General features: G+C 39.9%; 1 protein-coding gene across 2 annotated transcripts in view; it reads right to left on the bottom strand.

The window, feature by feature from the left end:
• LOC122650115 (DNA damage-binding protein 1) overlaps window positions 1-22,685 on the bottom strand; it is a 43,787-nt gene that overhangs the window by 2,864 nt on the left and 18,238 nt on the right. The window contains exons 8-16 of one of the 2 annotated variants that reach the window (XM_043843429.1): window positions 19,596-19,675; window positions 19,132-19,341; window positions 18,872-18,978; window positions 18,551-18,659; window positions 17,389-17,589; window positions 17,070-17,285; window positions 6,206-6,316; window positions 3,492-3,767; window positions 2,631-2,905 (exon numbers count right to left, since the gene is read on the bottom strand). In XM_043843429.1, the coding sequence (XP_043699364.1) occupies window positions 2,631-2,905; window positions 3,492-3,767; window positions 6,206-6,316; window positions 17,070-17,285; window positions 17,389-17,589; window positions 18,551-18,659; window positions 18,872-18,978; window positions 19,132-19,341; window positions 19,596-19,675 (1,585 nt within the window). The remainder of the gene's footprint in view (window positions 1-2,630; window positions 2,906-3,491; window positions 3,768-6,205; window positions 6,317-17,069; window positions 17,286-17,388; window positions 17,590-18,550; window positions 18,660-18,871; window positions 18,979-19,131; window positions 19,342-19,595; window positions 19,676-22,685) is intronic. The other variant, XM_043843428.1, reaches the window with a different exon arrangement.

The following is a 22,685-nucleotide window of genomic DNA, read 5'->3' as shown; positions in this document are numbered from 1 at the left end:
CCTGGTCTAACCCTTTTACAACTGCTTGCCTTCCTCAGCTGATCAAAGGACTTATTTCTTAAACCAGATCCCTAAATAGTTTTCATTGCACTATACATTTTATTCTGCATAAGGCCCTTTTAGCCTGCGATTGCCACCTAGCCCTGCTATACAAATGGATTTGGCCAATCCGAAGATTCTGATAGAATGGTGCTATTGGATTGCCAGTTGTCACATGTCAAATTTGGTAGTCTAACTCAACAACATTGCCTACCTGGTGATGTAGGAACATGTGCAACAGTGCCTTAGATTTGTTAAAACTGGTTCAAGCCAGAAAGTATTTGAATGCACTTTAGAGTGAAAAGAAGGATCAGTTACAGAAAAAACTTAAAACAGAGTAAAATATTCCACCCAGCAATTCAAGGCTTAGAAACTGGAAGACAGTCACAGAAATCAAGAAATATTAGCAACAGACTCCTAAGTGTCAAATCTGAGAAGAATCAGAACTAAAATAAGGAAGATATGATTGGATCAAACAATTTGGAACTCTAATTTTGAAACAGAGGTTCTGGTAGCAGTGGAAAGAAGAAAAAGATTTGAAGAAGGAAAGGAGAGATCACACCTGAAGAAGAGGGACTTCATTCTGATTCTAGCAAGGAGAAGAAGAGAAACTGTCGACCAGAAAACAATCACGCAACAGCAATAAGAACTCAGAAATTCTTCTATTATTTAACTGTGTAATAGATGGGGAGGGGTGAGTACCTATATATAACTTTTGATAAAAACAAATTTTGATTCACACATGGACTCCTAGTCATAACTGAAAACTGAAACAAAATTCAAAATTAAACGGGACACAGAACCAAGGTTTAACTATCCGCCGATACTAACCGATACGTATCATATCTTTAAGGTGTCAATACGATGCTTAAATTTTTTTTTTGTATTAGTACATGTAAGAAACTTTATCCATATATAATCAACTGAACGCACTTGTCTCATCATACTTTATTCTCCTTTATATATATATATATATATATATATTAACATATTACTTATTTATAGTGTTTTATGCTTCAAAACTGTATTTCACATATATCCCAAGCATTCCCATATGTTTCTTGACCATTTCCATATGTATCTAGCGTATATTGCGTCTCTCCGATACAATATGATACGATTCATCTCTTAAAATCACCTTTCCGATACAATACCCAATACCGATACTTTAAAGTTTAAACCTTGCTCAGAACTCTCTACTGCCAGCCCTCTCCAAGCATCTCAAGTTGACTCAAATTCCAGACCAAACTAGTATCTATGACAACTGTTATGGACCCAAATGATTACCACTTGATGATTACAAAAATATCCCCAATAATATGTTAAATACCCAAACTATCCCTTCAGGAACCAATGGCCAAATATAGACTCAGTTTTCCTTGGCCTGGTCTTCCAAACTGGATCTTGTTGTATCAAGACATCCAGCCAGGCTAGTGCAACTGCATCAACAGGGGAGAATAGTAAGAAATCTATTCAGACAAGACTTCTCTCTTATGTCAGAGGTTATTGTTTAGTAATTTAATATCCGTAGGTTACTTAAATATAGTTACTCTAAAAGAATCATGCATTGGTCTTCCCTAGGGTCCTAAATTTTAGGAATTAAATCATTAATGGCCTATATACATTGTGGTAATTTGGCTATTTTCAATGAATGGAAAATGGCTTTATGGAATCATGGCTGTTAGAATATATCTCTGCCCCCCCCAACATGGTTTGATGCTCAAAGCTGCAAAATATCTGTTAATGGTGGACAGATCTGATTCTCTCCTCTCCCATCTAAAGTAAACAGATCAGATAAGTTCCTTTTCAAATTTGTATATCTGTTTCAGTATTCTAAAGAATTTTGTTCAACCCACCTGATGAATAGTAATGTTGAAAATAAGGTTTGATGAAAAAAAGGTGATAGGTGGTGTCACGTATCCCAAGTCGGGAATCAGGTCGGACGTAGTTCAAACCTGATGAATGGTAATGTTGAAAATAAGGTTTGATGAAAAAAAGTGATGGGTGGTGTGACCGAGCTCGAAAGCTGCCTACGTATTCCAAGTCGAGAATCAGGTCAAACGTAGTGAAATTGGGATCCCTATCTTCAGCCATTATTTTTCTGTTTCAGTTCAAGTAAATTTATTGGGAATTCCATGCCTGCATCATCTGGCATTGGACAACCCCGTCTTTCCAGCCATTAAAACTGTCTTACCCATGTCTTTAACCATTTTTTTTTTTTTTTTGTTGAAGATGTGGCAAATTCCATCTGGCTTGAAACTTTATAGGTGCATAGAAGAGGTTGGGGCCTACATGTGCACCAAATTCGGGTGATAGTCATAGCCAAGCTGCCTATTATGCAAGGCCCACACAAGTGCCATTGTGGCACCACCTTCCAGAAAGTACTTTTCTATAATTTTGCATGTGTATATGGGCATACCAAATTACTAAGGCTTACCCAGTGCACAAGGCTTCCGCTGCTGCAGGGTCTGGGGAGGGGCATACCAGATTACTAGTGCACAAAATTACCATACCAACCTTGCATAAGGTCAGCTCTTGGATTTTCCATAATGGCAGTCTAAAAATATTACAACAGCAAAGACAGAACTTACCTGTCTGGAAAAGCAGCAGAGTTGAAAGGGCACATGTGGCTGACTTCTTTCAAATTCACATTGCTGTAAAGTAACTTTTTGTTACTGCTGTAGATGACAGTAGGCCTATCTGATGCAGCGAATACATGGGTTGTACTCTTGGAGGAGAAAGTACGGAGTGTTATAGGCTGTGTACCAAGAGAAACCTTTTTCCTATTCGTCAACTCACCAGTATTCATGTTCAACAAAAAATTGAAGAGGTGTCCGTCCCCAAGGGCACATAACAAGTAAGATACCTGAAAATTAGGACAACACAAACTTCCTAAAGGATACAGATGAAAAAAAAAAAAAATCAAAAAATCACACAGGAGGAAATTCACAACACTTGAATGTACCCAAGAGATGTGTGACCAAGAATACAGTAGAATAAGTAGGACACATGCAAATGTTGGATCATCATCAGATTTATCCAGTGTAGAAAATCTTCTAAATCTTTGCAACCAAAAAGCTTCAGGGACCGTATTCGCCACAATGTAATTAACAGGTATAGTCATTCACTCAAATTGTTTATATGCCTAAGAATCTATAAGAAAATGCTTGCAGGATTGGTCAATCCTGACCAGGATGGACCTGGCATGGATTAAGGATGGTCTGAGACTTATACTTGATCCGATCCTTGAAGCAGTGCATAAGAAGGACCCAACAAATGTGAATCATACACATTGTGCACAGTGCATTATAATATACATGTGGCGGGCATCCAAAGTCTACATGAAAGCTTCACATTTATTTCCAGAAAACCTACTCGGGAGAAGCAATAATAAATAACGATTGGAAACAGAAAAACAACCAAGTATAAAGCAAGGCAAAGCACAAGTATACCCCTTCAAAGGAACATAAAAGAACAGAACGAGGAATTATCTCTCCTCCCAACTGCTCCTTTGTGACAAGATCCAGGCCAGGAAGGGAATATATCCTCACACTAATATCGGACCACATTCCAACTGCAGCTAGCTGACTATGGTTAGTGTTGTCAGCAATGGGATTTATGTCAAGACATGATATCTCATATTCCAACTGTGTATGTTGTACTTGTGTCAATGTCCCATCACCAATTTCAAGATATACTAGATGGCCACCCCCAGTTGCCAACAAAACCTGTTTCAAAATGGTACAGCAGGGTAATTACCAATCAGTGACTATAACAAACTGGAATAACGTTCATACCAAAAACACAATCAATAAAACATAAAAAATATGTGATGAACATGTTCACGTTTATTGATACGTATCTAACATATCGGTTAGTTAGTTCAAAGAAAACTGCAGTTCAAAATCACATCAATAAGATATCCTGGCAAGTGGCAACAATTAAAGTAAAATGAACATTGCATTTTATGGTATCTATCCAAACACATGTTGACATAATTTTTCTTGTTCACCAATTCTTTCAGTATTTTATTTTCAAATTCTAAACTTGAATGAACTAAATAAGGTTTAATCATATATGACATTACAATTTATTTCCTTTCATGGATGAGTCTACCTTTCTGGGTTCCTGAAATGGCCAGATCATACATATCAATGTATCATTGTTGACCCATCGCAAAAGTCATGATCCTATTAACTGCTTTAAATTTTCAAATTGTCAAGACAGACGATTTGAAAGGAGAGGAGGGGGCCTATCTATGGGCTGAGTGATAACAATATCTTTCCAGGCCATGTTCGGTATAAGAGGCATCCATTTAACTGGACATCCAGATAGATGAGCACATCACATGCAAACTACAGAAATTGAAAGCATCATTATCTAGTTACATGGAGGCACCTACATCATACAGACTCCTGGAGTAATCCATTGGGATAAAGGTCATCCAAGTAAAACAGCTATTTTGGAAGGAGATTTGATCATTGTGAGAGGATTTGATTGTGTCAATATGGAGGATATTCTACCAATGTTGTTAATTTGATGAGGTTAGTGAATCGAAACCGTGGAGATATTCACATCGGATCAGATTCATTCAAGCTCTGGCAACCCAGTGGACTTGCTAATTTACTTGGATGCCAAGATTGAGCCAAACAAGGGGTGGCTTATATCTGCCATGATTTTTTGGGAAAGCATTCAACTGTAGATTGTATCTTTATATGGTTATCTTTTGTATTTTGATTGTAATGCTTCAGGGATGTAATTAGTCACCACAACCTTATTTAGGTGCATCTCTACATATTTTCACATTAAAAAAAAAAACTCAATAGTTGCTTATCTCCAAAAAAAAAAGGGCAGAATTCATGGAAAAGGCGAAGATAGTAGACTTCCAAGGACCAACAGTAAGTTACTGTGGTGGACTTCCTCTCTAGCTTCCACTTTTTAAATAGGATCTGTTATTTAACACTCCCCCCCCCCCCCCCAAAACAAAGTGTTCTAGTGGGCCTCTAATTGTAATGAATTTCAGGGATTAAGAATCCAAACTGGATGGAAATCTTTTTTTTTTTGTTTTTTTTAGGGTACAAATGCTTACGTCTGTTGCATGTTGTGTTTGGCCTTTTATAGTATAGGTGCCTTCTTTTCATTAATAAAACCCACTTATCACTCAATCATTTAAGTTTGAGGTATTAATAAAGTGCCCAAAGGTATTACAGTTTACATAGACAACTCAAGAAGAAATTGATTGAGATTAGGCTATCATATGTGTGTGTGTGTGTGAGTGCGCTTGCGCATGTATGTGATGCTCTTCTGCTGGTTCAAGTTTTTTATAATGAGTGACGGGGTTCTCTGATCCAGTAGGTCTATCCAATAGATTTGAATTCAAACTTTAGTGATAAATGAATCTGGTTAGATTTTTCCTCCACTATAGTAAAATTCAATTTGCTGAGCTTTGCTTTTCAGGACACTAGTTTGATTATTTCCTGCATTATTCAGTAGTCATTCAAGCGAATCTTCGGCTGCAATATTGAGCTACTTGATTATTCCTTGAGGTATTATTAGTATTAGATTCAAATTTTTAACACCATGCGAATAATGCTGGAAGGCATCAACATATTTTATCAATTAGAGGGACAGAAATTACATCACTTCATGATGCACACCTTAGACCATTCATGCGATTGTGACCAATGACCACTTTAGTCAGATTCTTTGGCCCCCAAAGTTTAATGTTATTTGCTGATATATTGAGACACTTAATTATTACATGAGACTTAGTTTCAAAACGAATCACCATTTGAATAATGCTGGAGGACATCAACGTAGTTTACTAAATACAGAAGCAGAATCATATAGCATCATGATGCAGACCCCCTAGAACATTCATGTGACCAATTTTATCACCAACAGACCTTTCATTCGGTAACTACATCCATTGGCTAAAGATAGTAAGGGATACAAGCTCCAATATTAGAGCCAAAAAGCTCTAGAAGTCCACTTTTAAGATTAAGTTCACAGCCTCACACAGGCTTCCCCAGTGCATTGTACTTATTGAGCTCCAGTCAACAAATGAATTTCCCATAGTACATTCCACCACTAATCGCCACAGCCAGCACTCAATGTATCCACCTAAAATAAAATAATCACTATAGACAAAAGTTTGGAGATGCACCTGAGTAGCATTAGCTGTAGCAACATTCACAGAAAATCCAGAAGGGGATGTCCATTCATGACGTAACTCTCGAGATGTAGAACTGACCAGCCGTACAGAGTTTGCAGTTACCTGTCATGGTGAAGTATTAGTTTGTACACAAAATCTCACTGCTATTTTATTTTAAACAAATTCACAGTTTCCACCTAAAATCTGAACAAATAAACCAATAAGACATCATGTATCATTCTTATGCGATACACAAAAAACACATGTATGCCCATGTAGAAATGCTTCAAGCCTACATTACCTCAGAAATCAGAATCCTTCTCCATTATGATGGATATACTGCAGGATCATCCCAATTCCCAATGGCCCAAACAAGTGCTCTAGATGTGCTCCACCAATTATTGAATCAGTTTTGGTGTTTCATGTTTGGAAGCATTACATTATAGGAAATTGCGTCATTATTGCCACTTTTCTTAAGACATAAATTTGGATGGTCAAAAATTATTTGTTTTGTGTCATATTGGTGTCATAGAAAGGTGATCGAGTTACCTGTCCAATGAGACCAAGATCCTGCAGTTCCAAGTTGTATCAGGAAATTACCAACCAATTTACATATGGGGCTGTTCGCCTTTTAAAGCAAACAAAATAGGAGGGGCTTCATTGCTACATTCATTCTAAAAGAAACCGAAGAACCAACCTTTAGTCAATAGAGTCCTACTTCCTTCAGTCGCAAACCAATTTCTTAGTCCCCAGACGGAGAGAACCTTTGGTACTTTAGTAGGGCTGATAGTGATTCGAACTTACTTATAAGGTGGGGTAGGGCGATGAAAGGCTACTTCAATGATGGAAACAGCTGGAAATTCGAGAGGGTCGCCTTTGGAAGCATTCGCCGGTAACCAAAGTGTCACTCCTTCCTTTTGATTATATTGTAATGCTGACTAAATCCATCCATAAGCCAGGAAACAAAACTTATTTATTCCCTTTTGTCAAGTAGGTAAAGTAGGCATACAAACCACTTTAGCTTTGACTTGGACTCTATTGGAACAAAGCAAAGGAGGCTGAAAGGAGAGACTGAGAAAGGAAAGGGACTTGCGTGGCGTACAGGCTGGGTTCGGGGGTAGGGTATGGTACTAAAGGTCCTTGGACTTCCGGGCATTTTTCTTTTGGGCAGCTGTTCACCATTGGATCTCGCCAATACAGCCCCCTATAGTTTTCATTACCGAGATATCTTTTTTTTTGGGTTCCAGGAATTTTTTGGGTACCCATGCTGCAGACAGTCAAATCTGAGCTGAACTTTGCTCTTCTTTCTTTCCTTGTAGGCAGGAAGCACACCAGCAGCGTGCGTTGCGTGGTTCCATTAGCGCTCTGGAGTATGCATAGCATGCACATCCGTCTTCTTGCTTGGTTGGAAAGCTTTTTATTGGCAATAAACTGGAAGGCTCAGGTTTTTCTGAGTCGGGCAAATTGGATCTAAACCACTAGATTAATGCCATAATTGACCCTCTCTTCTTTGTTAATTTCATGACTCACAAGTTGAATTTTACACAAAGCAGCCAGCCTTGAACTTTTCTATTCCGTAGCATCTTATATTTAACAAAATCTGTAAATAGTCTTTCATCAGCCCTAACCCATACTTTCCTAAATAATTTGCCAACTTCAAAACAGACAAACACAAACCCCTACAGTTTGTAAAAATTATAACTCTAGTTTCCCTTGCTTATTTTCCATCACATTATTGTTGTAATGCAGACCAGATACATAAAAAATGTAAATTCAAGCTTTTAAGGGTCTTGGCTTCAGTCACATACAAGTTGGGTTTATTAGTTTATGTGTTTCGAATGTAATAGGCTCGCTCATTGTGAAACCCAATTATTTAGAGAAGGGGATCAAAAGTTTTAAGTATTTATAGAAACTTTAATTGGTGGGGCCTAGCTAGTAACTTTATCAGATTAAGTTAAGTTGTGCTATGTCTGATCAGTCTAGGGTTGTGAGAGTCAGTTTACTTTTTTTCTTTTTTTTTTAATAAAATAAAAAATAAAAAATAGGCAGTTGCCATGAGAAAGCTCTACAGCTATAGATTGCCATACAAGTGTATGAAATATATAGACCAAACACAAGAAGCCTCACATGAGCGTGATGACAAAAACACAGAACAAAAAAAAGTCAGTCACTGAGTAATTGGCTAATGCCCTACCAAGGAACTAACACTTCTAGGCTGCCAAAAAAAATGAGATATTTGCCTGATTGTACAGTGATTTCGCTCCCCGAATAAGATGCGCTAGATTCCAAGGGATTTCACCATCCGTGGAGTCGTGGACAATCATTTTACCACCTAAGCCAAATCTGCTTCAATGATAGGTGGGTCCATGTCTGAAGCAAAAAAAGATAACCCGTTTAGGACCACTTTGATTTCTACTGTATTGGAGACCCCTCTCCCAATGAGACCCAAAAATGCTAGTAATATATTCCCAGCATGTCCCTTAAACACCCCATCCACCCAATATGGGCCTGGATTGCCCCAACTACTACCTTTAAATTGAGTTCACAAAGACATTGAAGGATTCATCCATTCACATCTCACCACCTCCCTGTGGAATATGTAATCTAGTGGAGTACCTCTGAATTTTTATTGATTGGAAGCCCAATGTTCTTTCCTTCTCTTTATAATGTCACAGACCTCGCTTGGAGACCTCTTCACCTCCCATGAGTCGAAGGAGGCCAACTAAAGCGGAGTTTTAATACCTTAGTCGAATGATAGTGGGGGCAGGTCACCGTTATCCACCAGTTGAGAAAGAGTGTCTCACCCTTATGTTCGCGGTACAGAAAGCTAGACATTACCTTCTCCCCCATACCGTTCACCTTGTTTCCAACAAAGGCATTTCCACCCGGCACTTTTTGTAAATATTACACTGCATGGCCATTTTAGGAATTTTTTTATCTTCTACTGGGGCATTTTGACAGCCTAATGGCCGCCCTCATACTGGGGCTATTTTCACCCGGAAAAGAATTAGTTTCAGGTTATAAATTACTCATCTAATATATTGACCTATGATGATAAATGATGGATTTTTCAAAAGCATTTTTGAAGAAAACCATAGAAAATCTTAGGCCAATAAATAGAAAACCTATTTTCTTTCCCAAGCTACTTTCTTTTTACATTACTATTTTTCCTACATCATCGGTACACTCTCTACATCATGGCAAGAAATCCAGCAACTCAACTCGAGATAGCACTCAACTATAAAACCAACTGGCAAGTTCACCCTGAACCGGAAACCATGTTCACTCCAAGTCGCAAGACAGGAAGGAATCCTTGCTAGTGAATGTGATTTCACCCCTAGCTTTGGAATCCGAGAATAGTAGAGGTTTCTAGAAAAGGCTACGTCGTTTAAGAAGTAGAATAAGGTTTACAGTCTTCAACCAGAAGATCAGATGGTAGAGTTTGAAACTACAAAGCCAGATCGATGACCAAGAGGAGAGAACAGAGGTACCGCTAGGTTTGGATTTGAGCTCCTTTTTCTCTCACATCTTGCATCGATTGGAGGTGACTACAGCATCCTTAGTGTCGCCCTAGGGTCCCCTTCCAAATACCTATGGTCTCAACTATTAATATGCTGCCATGTATCACTGCAACTACAAACCTTGTTGATGTAAACTGGCTGTCTAAAACCAGTCGCAGGTATAGGGATTCTTCCCTACACCAGCATAAGTAGCCATCGGGTAGGTCTAGGGGAATTCCCTACACCAGCAGCAGTCGTGGGGTTATTAGGATTTAAATTAGTCTTTGTTTTCATTATTATTTATTTGGTTGTAATTCTAAATTAGGATTCCTAGTGCAAGTTTGAATCCTAATTAGAAGTACTAGTTAGCATTCCTATTTCTATTTTAAGTCCTAGTCATAGTTAGGAACTACTTTCTGTCCAGCCTTGAAGGCTATATAATGTAAGAGCTCAATCGAGCCCCCCACGATTTATGAATAAGAAAATTTGCTTTTATGCATCCACTGTCCTGAGATAGGCTGTGAAGGTGAGGCTGAGATAGCCTTCACTGTCTCTCTCCTTTGAATACTCTCAAGCTTGTTTAAATTCTGCTACAGCCGAGCATTGAAGCCTTCAAGTACAGTTGCTGGAATTTATTGCAAGTCCCAGGATCCTTCATTCAGCAAGTAAGTAAACATCCCAAATCCCAAACCCTTCTTCTCCTAATCCTCTAAGCCAAACCCTAACATTCCTCCATCTCCAAGCATCACTTCCATCACCTAAAACCTGCCCAGCCTGACCCCACCACCAGAAACAGCTCAAACTTGGACCGAAGCTCCCTCTCACTGTTTGGGAAACTCGATCCAAGCCCCTGCCCACAATACCCATTATAAACCCTAGATTCCTACATTATTCTCCTTTTCAAGACCTGAAACCCTAACCCTAATTTCACTATTTACCTAATTCTACCCTAGCTAATCCCATTAAACCCTTGCAGATCCTGGTTATGGTTCTAGTTGGCTTTATCCCCATCTAGGATTACATTATTTGGTATCAGAACCAAGCTATGGGTTCTCCAAAATCAAGTGATCCAACCACTCTACAGCAACTAGCTGAGATAGTCAAGGTTTTATCTGAAGATGTGAAGACCATCAAGCAACAGGTTGATGTACTGTCACAACAAGGTCCTACTGCACCTCCACAACAAATACCACAAATTGAAGCTGCTGCTTCATACACTAACAACCGACATCCACGTAGGTTACCACAGAGGGTTCCCACACAACAGACACACAGGATCAACAACAATTCTAAGCATAAGGTAAAACTGGATCTAAAGGAATATAATGGGAAACATGACCCTATTGCATTCCATGACTGGTTAAGTGCTCTAGATGACTACTTCAAATGGTTTCGGTTGTCTGAAGACCGAAAGATGCAGCTGGCCACTACTAAGTTAACTGGAGGAGCTAGAGATTGGTGGCGTACACATGAAGACAGGTTGATCCGTCGTCACATGGAACCGGTTACTTGGGCAGCTATGAAAGAGATTCTCAAAGAGAAGTACTTACCTCCTTCTCATCAAAGGCGTTTGCATGATCAACTGAACACTATACGACAAGGTACCTTAACAGTTGAGGAGTATATTGACAATTTAATGACTTGCTCTCACGTACGGATGTAGATGAGAATGATGACCAGCTTATATCCTGTTTCAAGTTGGGATTGAGGATTGACATTAAAGACAAGATGGGAGTGGTTGAAATATATAATCTGAATCACTGTTTTGAAAAGGACATGGATGCTGAAGATTTAATCAAAGCTGCCCCACGAAGGTTCACACCGCAGTCCGATGATATTAGGAGAACCTTTACTCCAAACAGATCTAGTGGTTTCCCTACCCGAGCTCCGCCAACTACAAAGGAAAAGGGTAAGGCACCCATGGGTAGTCAAACACCTAACAAGTGTTTCCATTGCCAACAAGATGGTCATTATGCAAGGTACTGTCCACAAAGAGGGAAGTCCAATTCAGTGATTGCAGCCATGGAAACTAGTCCAGATGTCCAAGTGTGTGACCCACAGTTTAATGACAATTGGGCTGTTAATGCTGCCCTTGAGAGAGACGACTATGATGACACTTTGGAAGACGAAACTTATGAGGTAAATGTAGTAACCCGCATTCTGGTTGCTGAATCTAAAGGAGAGGATTGGCGTCGACATTGCATCTTTTATACACTGATGGATAGTGGGTCAGCAACAGCACCAGTGATCATGGACAACGGTAGTTGTGTCAACGTGGTTTCTAAAGCTTTTGTCATTGAAGAGAAGCTTAAAGCTGAACCTCACCCACAACCATACAAGGTATTTTTACTTAATAATGATACTTTAGAGGTTAATCAGCGATGCTCAGTGCCACTTAAAATTTCTGGTTACGAGGAGAATGTCTGGTTTGATATAATTCCTGTGATTCTGACTAATGTCTTACTTGGGAGACCATGGTTGTATGATAACAATGTATTGACGGGAGGTACAAAAAATCAGTGTTTCTTTGACTTCAGAGGGAAACCACTGGTTCTCAACCCACTCAATGTACCATTGATGAAGCCAAGGCTTAGAGCTGCCCAGTTGAAGCGACAACAGGTTTTGAAGACTATTGACAATAAACAGCCAATGAAAGGAGGATCAAGCAGCAAGGTACCACATGCTAGTACAAGTACTATTAAAGCACAACCCATGGAGCAACGACTTCTGTCCCTACCCCACCGAGAATTCCTTACTACCAGTGAAAAGATAGGGTTGATATTAGCCTTGGTCATGAGAGCAGTGTCACCAGCCGCTACTACTATTCATCTCAAGCCCATAAAAGATCTACTTGATGACTTCTCAGATCTAGTACCAGACGATCTTCCGGATGAGCTACCTCCTATGAGGGATATTCAGCATGCCATTGATCTAGTACCAGGTTCGGTGCTACCAAATCTACCCACTTATCGTCTCAGCCCTACTGAGCATGCCGAGCTCAAGAGACAAGTCGATGACCTCATTCGCAAGGAGTTTATTGTTGAGAGCATGAGCCCATGTGCTGTCCTAGCATTACTTACTCCAAAGAAAGATGGTACATGGAGGATGTATATTGATAGCAGGGCAATAAACAAGATCACTGTCAAGTACAGATTTCCTATTCCAAGACTTGACGACATGTTAGACATGCTTACGGGTGCTTCCATCTTTTCGAAGATTGACTTGAAGAGCGGATATCATCAGATTCGGGTCCGCCCAGGGGATGAGTGGAAGACTGCTTTTAAGACAAAGGATGGTCTATATGAAAGGAAAGTGATGCCTTTTGGTCTCACAAACGCTCCAAGCACCTTCATGCGTGTAATGACACAGGTACTTCGTCCATTCATCGGTAAGTGATGAGAGTGTTCCGTATAGAGAAACTCTTCATCAACCTCAAAAAGTGTTCTTTTATGTTGCCTAAGGTTATCTTTCTTGGGTTTATTACATCTTCAAAAGGGATTGAAGCTGATCCGGAGAAAGTGCAAAGCATAGTCGATTGGCCAGTACCACACACCTTGACAGAGGTTAGGAGTTTCCACGGCCTAGCATCTTTTTATCGGCATTTTATTCGGAACTTCAGTGGCATCATGGCACCCATTACTGAATGCATAAGGGAAAGTAAGGGCAAATTCTTGTGGACACCAGCTGCTATCAAATTGTTTGCCTTGATCAAGCAAAAGATGACCGAGGCACCTGTTCTACGGCTCCCAAACTTTGATGTCATATTTGAGGTGGCTACAGATGCATCCCATGATGGGATTGGAGGAGTTCTCATGCAATCAAATCATCTCATTGCCTTCTATAGTGAGAAACTCAACGATGCTAAGCAGCGTTATTCTACCTATGATTTGGAGCTTTATGCAGTGATCCAGATTCTAAAGCATTGGAGACACTATCTTGTGGGCAAAAAAATTATTCTATACTCTGACCATGAAGCCCTTAAGTATCTCCATTCTCAGTGATCCATAAGCAACAGCCATGCTAAATGGATCGCCTATCTCCAAGAGTTTAATTTCCCTCTGAGGTACAAAGCAAGCAAAGAGAACCAGGTAGCTGATGCGCTAAGTAGGAAAGTACTCACCATGTCCACCTCTTTTACTCACAGTACAAGCATCGAACATATCAGAGATGAGTACACGGCTGATGTTGATTTTTCTCCCATTCATACTACATTACAGCAAGGCGGAACTGATGCCAAATACTCCCTATGTGATGGATATCTCTTCTTAGGGACACGCCAATGTATCCCTAACACGTCCCTTTGGCAGCACCTCATTAGGGAGTTGCATGGTGGTGGCATGGGAGGGCATTTTGGCATTAGCAAGACATATGCTGCAATTGTTGATTTGTATTATTGGCCACATCTTCAGCGTGATGTCCAACAAGTGATACAGCGTTGTCGTGCTTGTTAGCTTGCCAAGAGTGATAAGCAAAACGCAGGCCTCTACACACCTCTTCCAGTGCCTCATGCACCCTAGTTACATATCAGTATGGACTTTGTTCTGGGTTTACCATCTACACGGGAGCGTCATGATTCTATATTCGTAGTGGTGGACAGGTTTTCGAAGATGGCTCATTTCCTTCCCTGTCGGAAGACATTTGATGCAAGTCACATAGCCAAACTCTTCTTCAAAGAGGTGGTATGTATTCATGGGCTACCCGAGTCCATTGTTTCTGATCGTGATGTGAAATTCACTAGCTATTTTTGGAAGACCCTGTGGATGAAGACCAATACCAAGCTGAAGTTCTCCACCGCCTTTCATCCTCAGACAGATGGGCAGACTGAAGTGGTTAATCGTAGTTTAGGCAATCTCCTCATATGTCTTGTTCGTGATCATGAGAAAGATTGGCCTTCTATCCTTGATATTGCCGAGTTCGCATACAACAGTTCTGTCAATCGAACCACTGGCCGTACTCCATTTGAGATTGTTTTGGATATGCAACCCAAGCACTCCGTGGACTTGCTCCCTCTTCCTCCTCATGTTCGTGTTAGTGTGGAAACTGATGAGTTCCTCCGCCACATCACCGAGGTCCATACCGATGTTCGCCGATGCATTGCTATTAACAATGAAGGATACAAGGCAGCAGCTGATCATCATCGCCGATATGTGGAATTCCAACCTGGTGATTTGGTGATGGTTCGTATTTCTCCTGAGCGACTTCCTCCTAGAGCCAATCATAAGCTCCATCCTCGCAAGATGGGTCCTTTCAAGGTGCAACAACGCATTGGGACAAATGCCTATATGCTCGAGCTCCCCCCCTTCCATGAAGATTAACAATGTTTTCAACGTGGCTGATCTCACCCTCTATGTCGGCCACCATTCGGACGAAGGTGATACTGAACATGCTCTTCGCCTCCTCCAATTTGCCACCCCTACTGCTGATGTTATTGAGAATGTGCTTGACAACAAGTTTACTACTATGCGGGGTGGTCGTGGCTATTACTCTTTCCTTGTTAAATGGAAGGATCGTCCTACCAGTGACAGTACATGGATTCACGCCGACGACTTAAAGCGCCTTGATCCGGATCTATACGAGCTCTACATGTCTTTCATCCATTCGTCGGAGACGAATGTTTTTAAGAGAGGGGAGTTGATGTAAACTGGCTGTCTAAAACCAGCCGCAGGTGTAGGGATTCTTCCCTACACCAGCATAAGTAGCCATCGGGTAGATGTAGGGGAATTCCCTACACCAGCAACAGTCGTGGGGTTATTAGGATTTAAATTAGTATTTGTTTTCATTATTATTTATTTGGTTGTAATTCTAATTTAGGATTCCTAGTGCAAGTTTGAATCCTAATTAGAAGTACTAGTTAGCATTCCTATTTCTATTTTGAGTCCTAGTCATGTTATGAGTCATAGACTCATAGTTAGAATCTACTTTCTGTCCAGCCTTGAAGGCTATATCATGTAAGAGCTCAATTGAGCCCCCCACGATTTATGAATAAGAAAATTTGCTTTTATGCATCCACTGTCCTGAGATAGGCTGTGAAGGTGAGGCTGAGATAGCCTTCACTGTCTCTCTCCTTTGAATACTCTCAAGCTTGTTTAAATTCTGCTACAGCCGAGCATTGAAGCCTTCAAGTACAGTTGCTGGAATTTATTGCAAGTCCCAGGATCCTTCATTCAGCAAGTAAGTAAACATCCCAAATCCCAAACCCTTCTTCTCCTAATCCTCTAAACCAAACCCTAACATCCCTCCATCTCCAAGCATCACTTCCATAACCTAAAACCTGCCCAGCCTGAACCCACCATCAGAAACAGCCCAAACATGGACCGAAGCTCCCTCTCACTGTTTGGGAAACTCGATCCAAGCCCCTGCCCACAATACCCATTATAAACCCTAGATTCCTACATTATTCTCCTTTTCAAAACCCGAAACCCTAACTCTAATTCTACCCTAGCCAATCCCATTAAACCCTAGCAGATCCTGGTTCTGGTTCTAGTTGGCTTTATCCCCATCTAGGATTACATTACTTGTTGCACTGTGTTACCGCCATTCTTTGGACTGTTGGTTGTCTTCTTTCTTAGTGCTATATCTGAGTTAATAGTTGATGATTTATTGCTGAGTGATGAGATTTTGCCGTAAGACTCGTGAAAGCTTTTCAGCTTGGTTCTGACGTATGCCTGGCTCTTCTAGGGGCAAAAGGACTTGCTTGCTTGTTCTGGCACAAGAAAGGAAGATGACGAAAAAAAGGAGACACTGACTCGAGTCTCACTGAAACCATGTCAACTCTTCTGCCCTTCCTTCTGTGTGACTAGGCTCTGACTCCAACTCGAGTCTTACTGAAACCCTTGTAAAACCTTCCGCCCTTCCCTTGCGTGACTGCAACTCCAACTTCTTCTGCTTCCTTTTTTTTCTTTTTCTTTTTCCCCTTTCCTCTTCTTCCCTGTTATATCTTCTCTTCTCGGTTTCTTCTTCCCTGTTCGTGTGTGGATATATTGGTTCTGTTTGTCAGTTCTGATTTAAATTATGGTTCATGTTCTCACAGAGATTAGGAAAATACTGATTTTTATTTATTGAAAATGGAATTGGTTTCCTAGTTTCTCTTAATAAATATTTTATGAATAATCGTGGTTCAATTTATATGGAGAATCTGCTAATTCTTGATGCAGCATATAAGCATAATTATACCATAGCTATACTACATAAAATGCATGCCCACAGTGCCACCCCCCCCCCCCCCCACTGCCTCAGGTTGCATAGTAAGTTGCCTTGACATCTATGTAAACAACAACCTAATGTGAGCCAATCTATAAGAAATATTTACCACTATTAAGAAGAAAAATAGAAGCAAGATTAATAACAGGCAAAAGTAAGAAAAGTAGAAAACCTACTTGTACAAGCTGATTGTGTACAGCATCATGACAGAACAAAGTCTGTGCTTGAGAATAGAATCCCTCTATCTCAGTTTCTTCCAACTCATCATCAGAATTCATTGCCAAAATTCGAGTCTCACTAATAAAGCTTACAACCAAGAAGGTGTCATAAGGATCATTGGTAGATGATCTTAAAGACCACATTCCTTTGATACCTTGAAGCTCTACAGAAGCCTGCAGCAAGACAACCATACACCAGAAGAGAGTTCATTAAACCATTAAAAAACATAAATATTGGCGACGTTTTGAAGAAATAAAGGCACTTACAATTACGTACCTGTTCATTTATTCCTATGCCATTTCTAACAATGCGAAGAGAACCATCTTTATAAGCTCCTGAGCAAGTTACCACCTGACCTTGGCCTTGTCTCTCAAGGTCAACCACACAAAAGTCCACAATAGGCCCCAAATTAACATACCTTTCTAACACTTCGACATATGAACCTTTTGCATCAGGTTGGAGATTTAGCTTTATGAGCTGTATGGAAATGTGGCATAATATTCAGTTTCCAGTTTTTAGACCAGGAAATCAAAGATATTAAAACACTCTAAGCATAAGAACCACTTGCAATGGCACCAATCAGTGACGCACTTCATAGACCATGTAATTGTAAGGAAATGTCAAACTAAAGTATATTATAAACGTCATCACTGTTTCAGGCTTAGTATATGCCTTGAATATGCACTACGAAATGGAGGCATCAATAAAGAGAGATTTTTATTTTCAATCTTTCAATAGGCAACATTAAAGAGAGAACATATTTTAAAAAAAATAAAAATAAAAAAGCGGAGAGGAAAGAAGGATAGGAAGCCCAAATAGGGCCAAGCCCGAAAAGGGGAAAACAGTTATCCAAAAGTGAAACCAGACTCCTATAATGTCCGTAATGAAACAGGAGTTCTACCACAAACAAACTCACAGATCAGGATCCGCAGTGAATATGCCAACTAAAGGCCCAGACAACCATCTCTGCATTCTTTTTGAGTTTCTCTTTTTTCCACTCATAGGATCAGTTACTGGTCCCACACGAAAGAAAATGAGAATCCACATCCAACTGCAAAGACAGTATGTATACACAGGACTCATAAAATCTATTAAGATTATCCATTCAGAGGCTATATCTAGGCTGGGTGGGAACCCTTAAGTCAGACCAATGTAGTATTTCAAGCTTCTGAACTAAACCAAGACTTTCAGAAGAATAAAATAGAAATTAAAATAGCGATAAATGATTCATTAATTGGGTTCAATCTCAAAATTTGGCAATGGTAGGATTTTTAAAGTTATGGCCAATTAAAGAGGTAACCCACAGGCCACAGATAGAACAAAAAAGATATGTATGGAGGTAACGGGGTTTGGGAATCAGATCAATGAGAAGACATGAATATAGTGTTTGGAATTAATGAATAACAAATTTTTAAAAAAAATCATTTCCTCAAAACACCTGTGAATCTCCATAGCTCGAACCAACATATACAAATGCATTATCAAGATATGATATTGTTGATGCAATTGAAGTCTCTCCCAAGAGCTCGATTTTGAGTCCAGTAACCCTAAAAGAAACCAATAGATAACACAAATTTCAGAAGTAGGAAAACGTATTCAACGATATGAAAGATCATTTCTCATAAGACAAAATAGATTCTCTGAAAATTTTCTGTTCTCGTAAAGGAATTTGAAATTTCCATTTGACCTTTCAGGCATCTATCAAAAAGAAAAAGTTGGTCTTTCTGGCTCAAAATTGCATACAACTAATTTTTGTAACCTTTCTCTCTCATGGGTGATCACAAGTAAGTGAAGCAATCCTGCATGATCACTAAGCAAGTATCGTGAACCATCAGCATCAACCCTCCCATAGGCTCTTGTGATTGACTGGAAAAGCAAACCGAAGGGATTAAGAAATAGCATGTTACACATCTTTGAGCTCTACCACTACTACAGCCAGGAATTTTAGTATAATTTAGTATAAAATGTGAAATTAATAATATAAACTTCAGAGCAAGTTTAAGTAAAAAGTATGAATACCGGTCTGGTTGGTATTGCTTTGAATGCAGAGGCACTACAGTACACAATAGTTTCTTCTCCAATAATAATAACACCACCCAGAGGCATTGGAACAGGTATCAAAAGACCAGCTCCATTGTCGAGATTATTCTGTGACCATGGGCCCTCAACGAAATCTTTATCCTTGAGTGCAACCTCATATGTTTTAACATGTCGCGCATCTTTGTTATCCTGCATTTCAGAATATTTAATACGCAATAAGGTTATCATAGTTGTGCTTCAAGATATACTGACAGGGTATCATTTAATAGGATGTAGGGCAAGGGGAAGAAACCATAAAAGGTACCCATGGGAAAGACTATTAACAGAAGTCACCCAGTATCCTACAAATGCTGCACATACAGAACAGCAATGCTAATCTCTTGATTACAAGAGACACAGGAATCAGCTTGAAAGCACATAAGACGAAAGAATAAATTTAAGACCTGATACAGAACAACAATTGTAGGTTTTGAACAACCATAGAGGAACTTGATATCCAAAACTTGAAGCTCTTCAAGCCTGAAATTGAAAGTCAAATTCATGGGTGTAAGAATTTAAAGAATGCAACAAGAAGACTAAACAGCATAAGAGAACACATAGTTAATGATTAGATATGGATCCAATAAAAACCCATAATCCAAATTGTTCACGATAAATGCAGAAACGAAATTCCAAGTTATTTTTGTTCGCTGTACTTGTCACCCTTTTCTGATAGATGATATTTGACTATTATAACAATCAGAAGAGAAGACTGATACCAAGCGCCCACTCACTGTTAAAGCATAAGAAATTCCAACAAATAATTACATTCAAATTTCCACGTAGGAACAATCCTAAATTCTTGGAAAAGCCACAGCAAGAGTAAGTCACTAACCCAAACATCTTCCTATAACTGAACTTCTGAACCACCAACCCACACTATAAATATAAGAGATATAAAGTGATCGAAGTTCCTGATTATATTCTTCCAGACCCCAACAACATGAGAAATGCAAACTCCTCGTAGTCCCAACCATTAATTTGAAAACCATACTTCCGGCCAATAATAGATCTCCAAGGAGCCAATTCCTTCATAGTGAAATCTCAATAACTATTGTCAAAAGTCATAGTCATTCACAGGTTAGTCTTAACCAATCTATGAATTGGTATTAGTAGGTTGACCATCTCTGAGGATTTTTAATTTATTTTGTCACAAAACTCGTTACTACTATTAAAATTTGATAAACTACAAAAAAAAAAATTGGTAAAAGCATTTATCAAGTATGAAAGACAGACAAATTTCTTAGGATGTAATATAGATGCATATGGCAGTTTTAACATATAACACTAAATAGTTTATAAATATATCAGCCAATAAAATTCAGTTTATTAAGAGGTAAAATACATCGGAATGCAATCTGTATTCTCATTGATTATCACCTTCATTAACCGTGATGGATGTTGGCAAAGGTTCCGCTGCCGAGACCTCAGCGCAGATACGGGCGTAGGTGATGCAGTGCATCCTACTGATCCACCAGGACCAAGAAGACCAGACCATTATTTTGCTAAGAAATATAATCGGCTAAAGGCCCAGTCTCAGCCCACAGCCCAGCAGCAGCCAAAGGCCCAGACCAGCAAGAAATTCCAGCCCAAATTCCCCATTGGGCCCAGCAAGAATTAAGTCTCACTTTGGACCCAACCAGCCCAAAACATGGACTCCTTGGAGCTGTCAGACTGGCCCCACAAAGGCTGGCTTTTTTGTGCCTTTTCATAATCCTAGGCAGGTTTATTGCTTTCTTTTATTTTGGTCTTGTTTGTAGTTCCAAGGTCTTGGAAGTTGGAACAATTTTCTATTTTGTCGGGGATAGTTTCTATGTAATGGGGTTTGGTTTCTAGGTGTTGGAATTCCACTTGTCTCTGGAATTTCAAAAGTCTCTTTAATTCTTATGCAAGTATCTCAAGAGGATGCTCAGCCTTCTCTTCCACTATAAATACAAAAATTGTGGAGGCTGTAGAGCCATTCCAGAATTCATCAAAAAAAAACTTAGCCTTCTTCTCTTTGGGAAATGTTTGTGAGTTTATCAAGTATGCTTAGGTGAGACTCCTACAGCGGGCCAAGGTGGGATTCCTATGGCTGGGCAACTAGTGGGACTCTAGTTTGCTAAATTTATCTTTCTTTTTTTTGTTTCATCATCTTCAACCTCAAGCTTCCATCTGCAAAGTTACAGCAGTACCTTTTGTTGCAGAATAGCTTCAATCCAACCCCTTACAACTTCACCTTTTTGTAACTATTCACATACCCAGTCCCTGCAGCATTCCCTAATCTGGTTACAGAACCAGGACTAATTTTAAGAACTTGTCACTGATAACCAGCAGTCAATCAACCCTAGCCCAATCAAACCAAGTTCAGATCAAAACCCTATTCTCTACCAGTTTTTGATCTTGGCGTGCTAGCCTTATAGGTTGCATCAGTAGGCTAGGTGGTCCTTCCTCTTGGTTCTAGCGTTGGAGGAGAGGGATCCCAAGGATAGAACCAACGATGTTGAGGCCTTCAGTGCACCAGAAGTGGAGGGGAAGTCCTGGAAATGAGATCCACAGCTGAATGGTATTTAGCTCAACACGGTTCAATTGAAGATGCCGGTTCAATGACCGGAGAAATATAAGTTTCCGTCCAACTTGCCATGGTCCTCCTTCTAGAGCACGTAGCTTATCATGTTCATCAGTGAACTTGAAGATGAAGAAACTGTTATCCATCAGGTAGATCTCTATATTTCCTTGTAATCTCCCTCGTTTAGTGAGCGAGAGCTTGACGATATGGAATGGTGGTCGACTTCCAAAGAAGTGGCCAACCAGGGAGTTGAGCCAGAGAGAGGCCTCATCATCCAGTAACCCAGTTGGGAGTGAGCAACTTTGGAGCTTCCAATGATTGTAGGGGCGACAAAGCGTAGAGGGAGGCCTTCCCGGAGGGCACAGTGGCTTGGCTGATCAGAGAGCCAACCTGGAGAGGGATATCAGAACGTAGGGGGCAAGAGGTGGGGAAGGCGGTTGGGGAGAGGGGAGGGGAGACCGTGACGTAGACAGGTTCTTTGGGAAGCAATAATACTCCAGCAACAAGAACCGCAGGTCTGGTCCATAAATCAATCGAGGGACCAGCTCACAGGGCCATTGGGCCAATCAGCTTTAAGCTGGGCCAGCCCACATGGGCTGGGAGTTCTTTGGGTCTCTCAAACCCAAAATTGTGGGGGCAGTTTTGTCAATCTTCTTAAATTCTCAGCTGGACTGATGGAGACATCTATAAGAATGGGGACCATAAGCTTTCATAGATCGGTTGATACACTTGAAGACTCTAGAAGATTGAGGATTCAAATTAGTTTCTATTTTGGATTAGATCTATCATCTATTTTTGAGTTTCTATTTTAGGAACCTAGCTGAGTTAGAATTTCTATACAAGACGCTTTCTATTTCTTGTAACTCAAGTCTCAACCTTATAAGAGACTTCCCAATTTAGTTGTTTCTATTTTGAGCTCAACACTTAAGCCTATACATTGTACTGC

This window comes from Telopea speciosissima, chromosome 2, assembly GCF_018873765.1.
Source record: "Telopea speciosissima isolate NSW1024214 ecotype Mountain lineage chromosome 2, Tspe_v1, whole genome shotgun sequence".
In the NCBI taxonomy this organism is placed as follows: Eukaryota; Viridiplantae; Streptophyta; class Magnoliopsida; order Proteales; family Proteaceae; genus Telopea; species Telopea speciosissima.
This window is presented reverse-complemented; position numbering and strand designations above follow the sequence as displayed.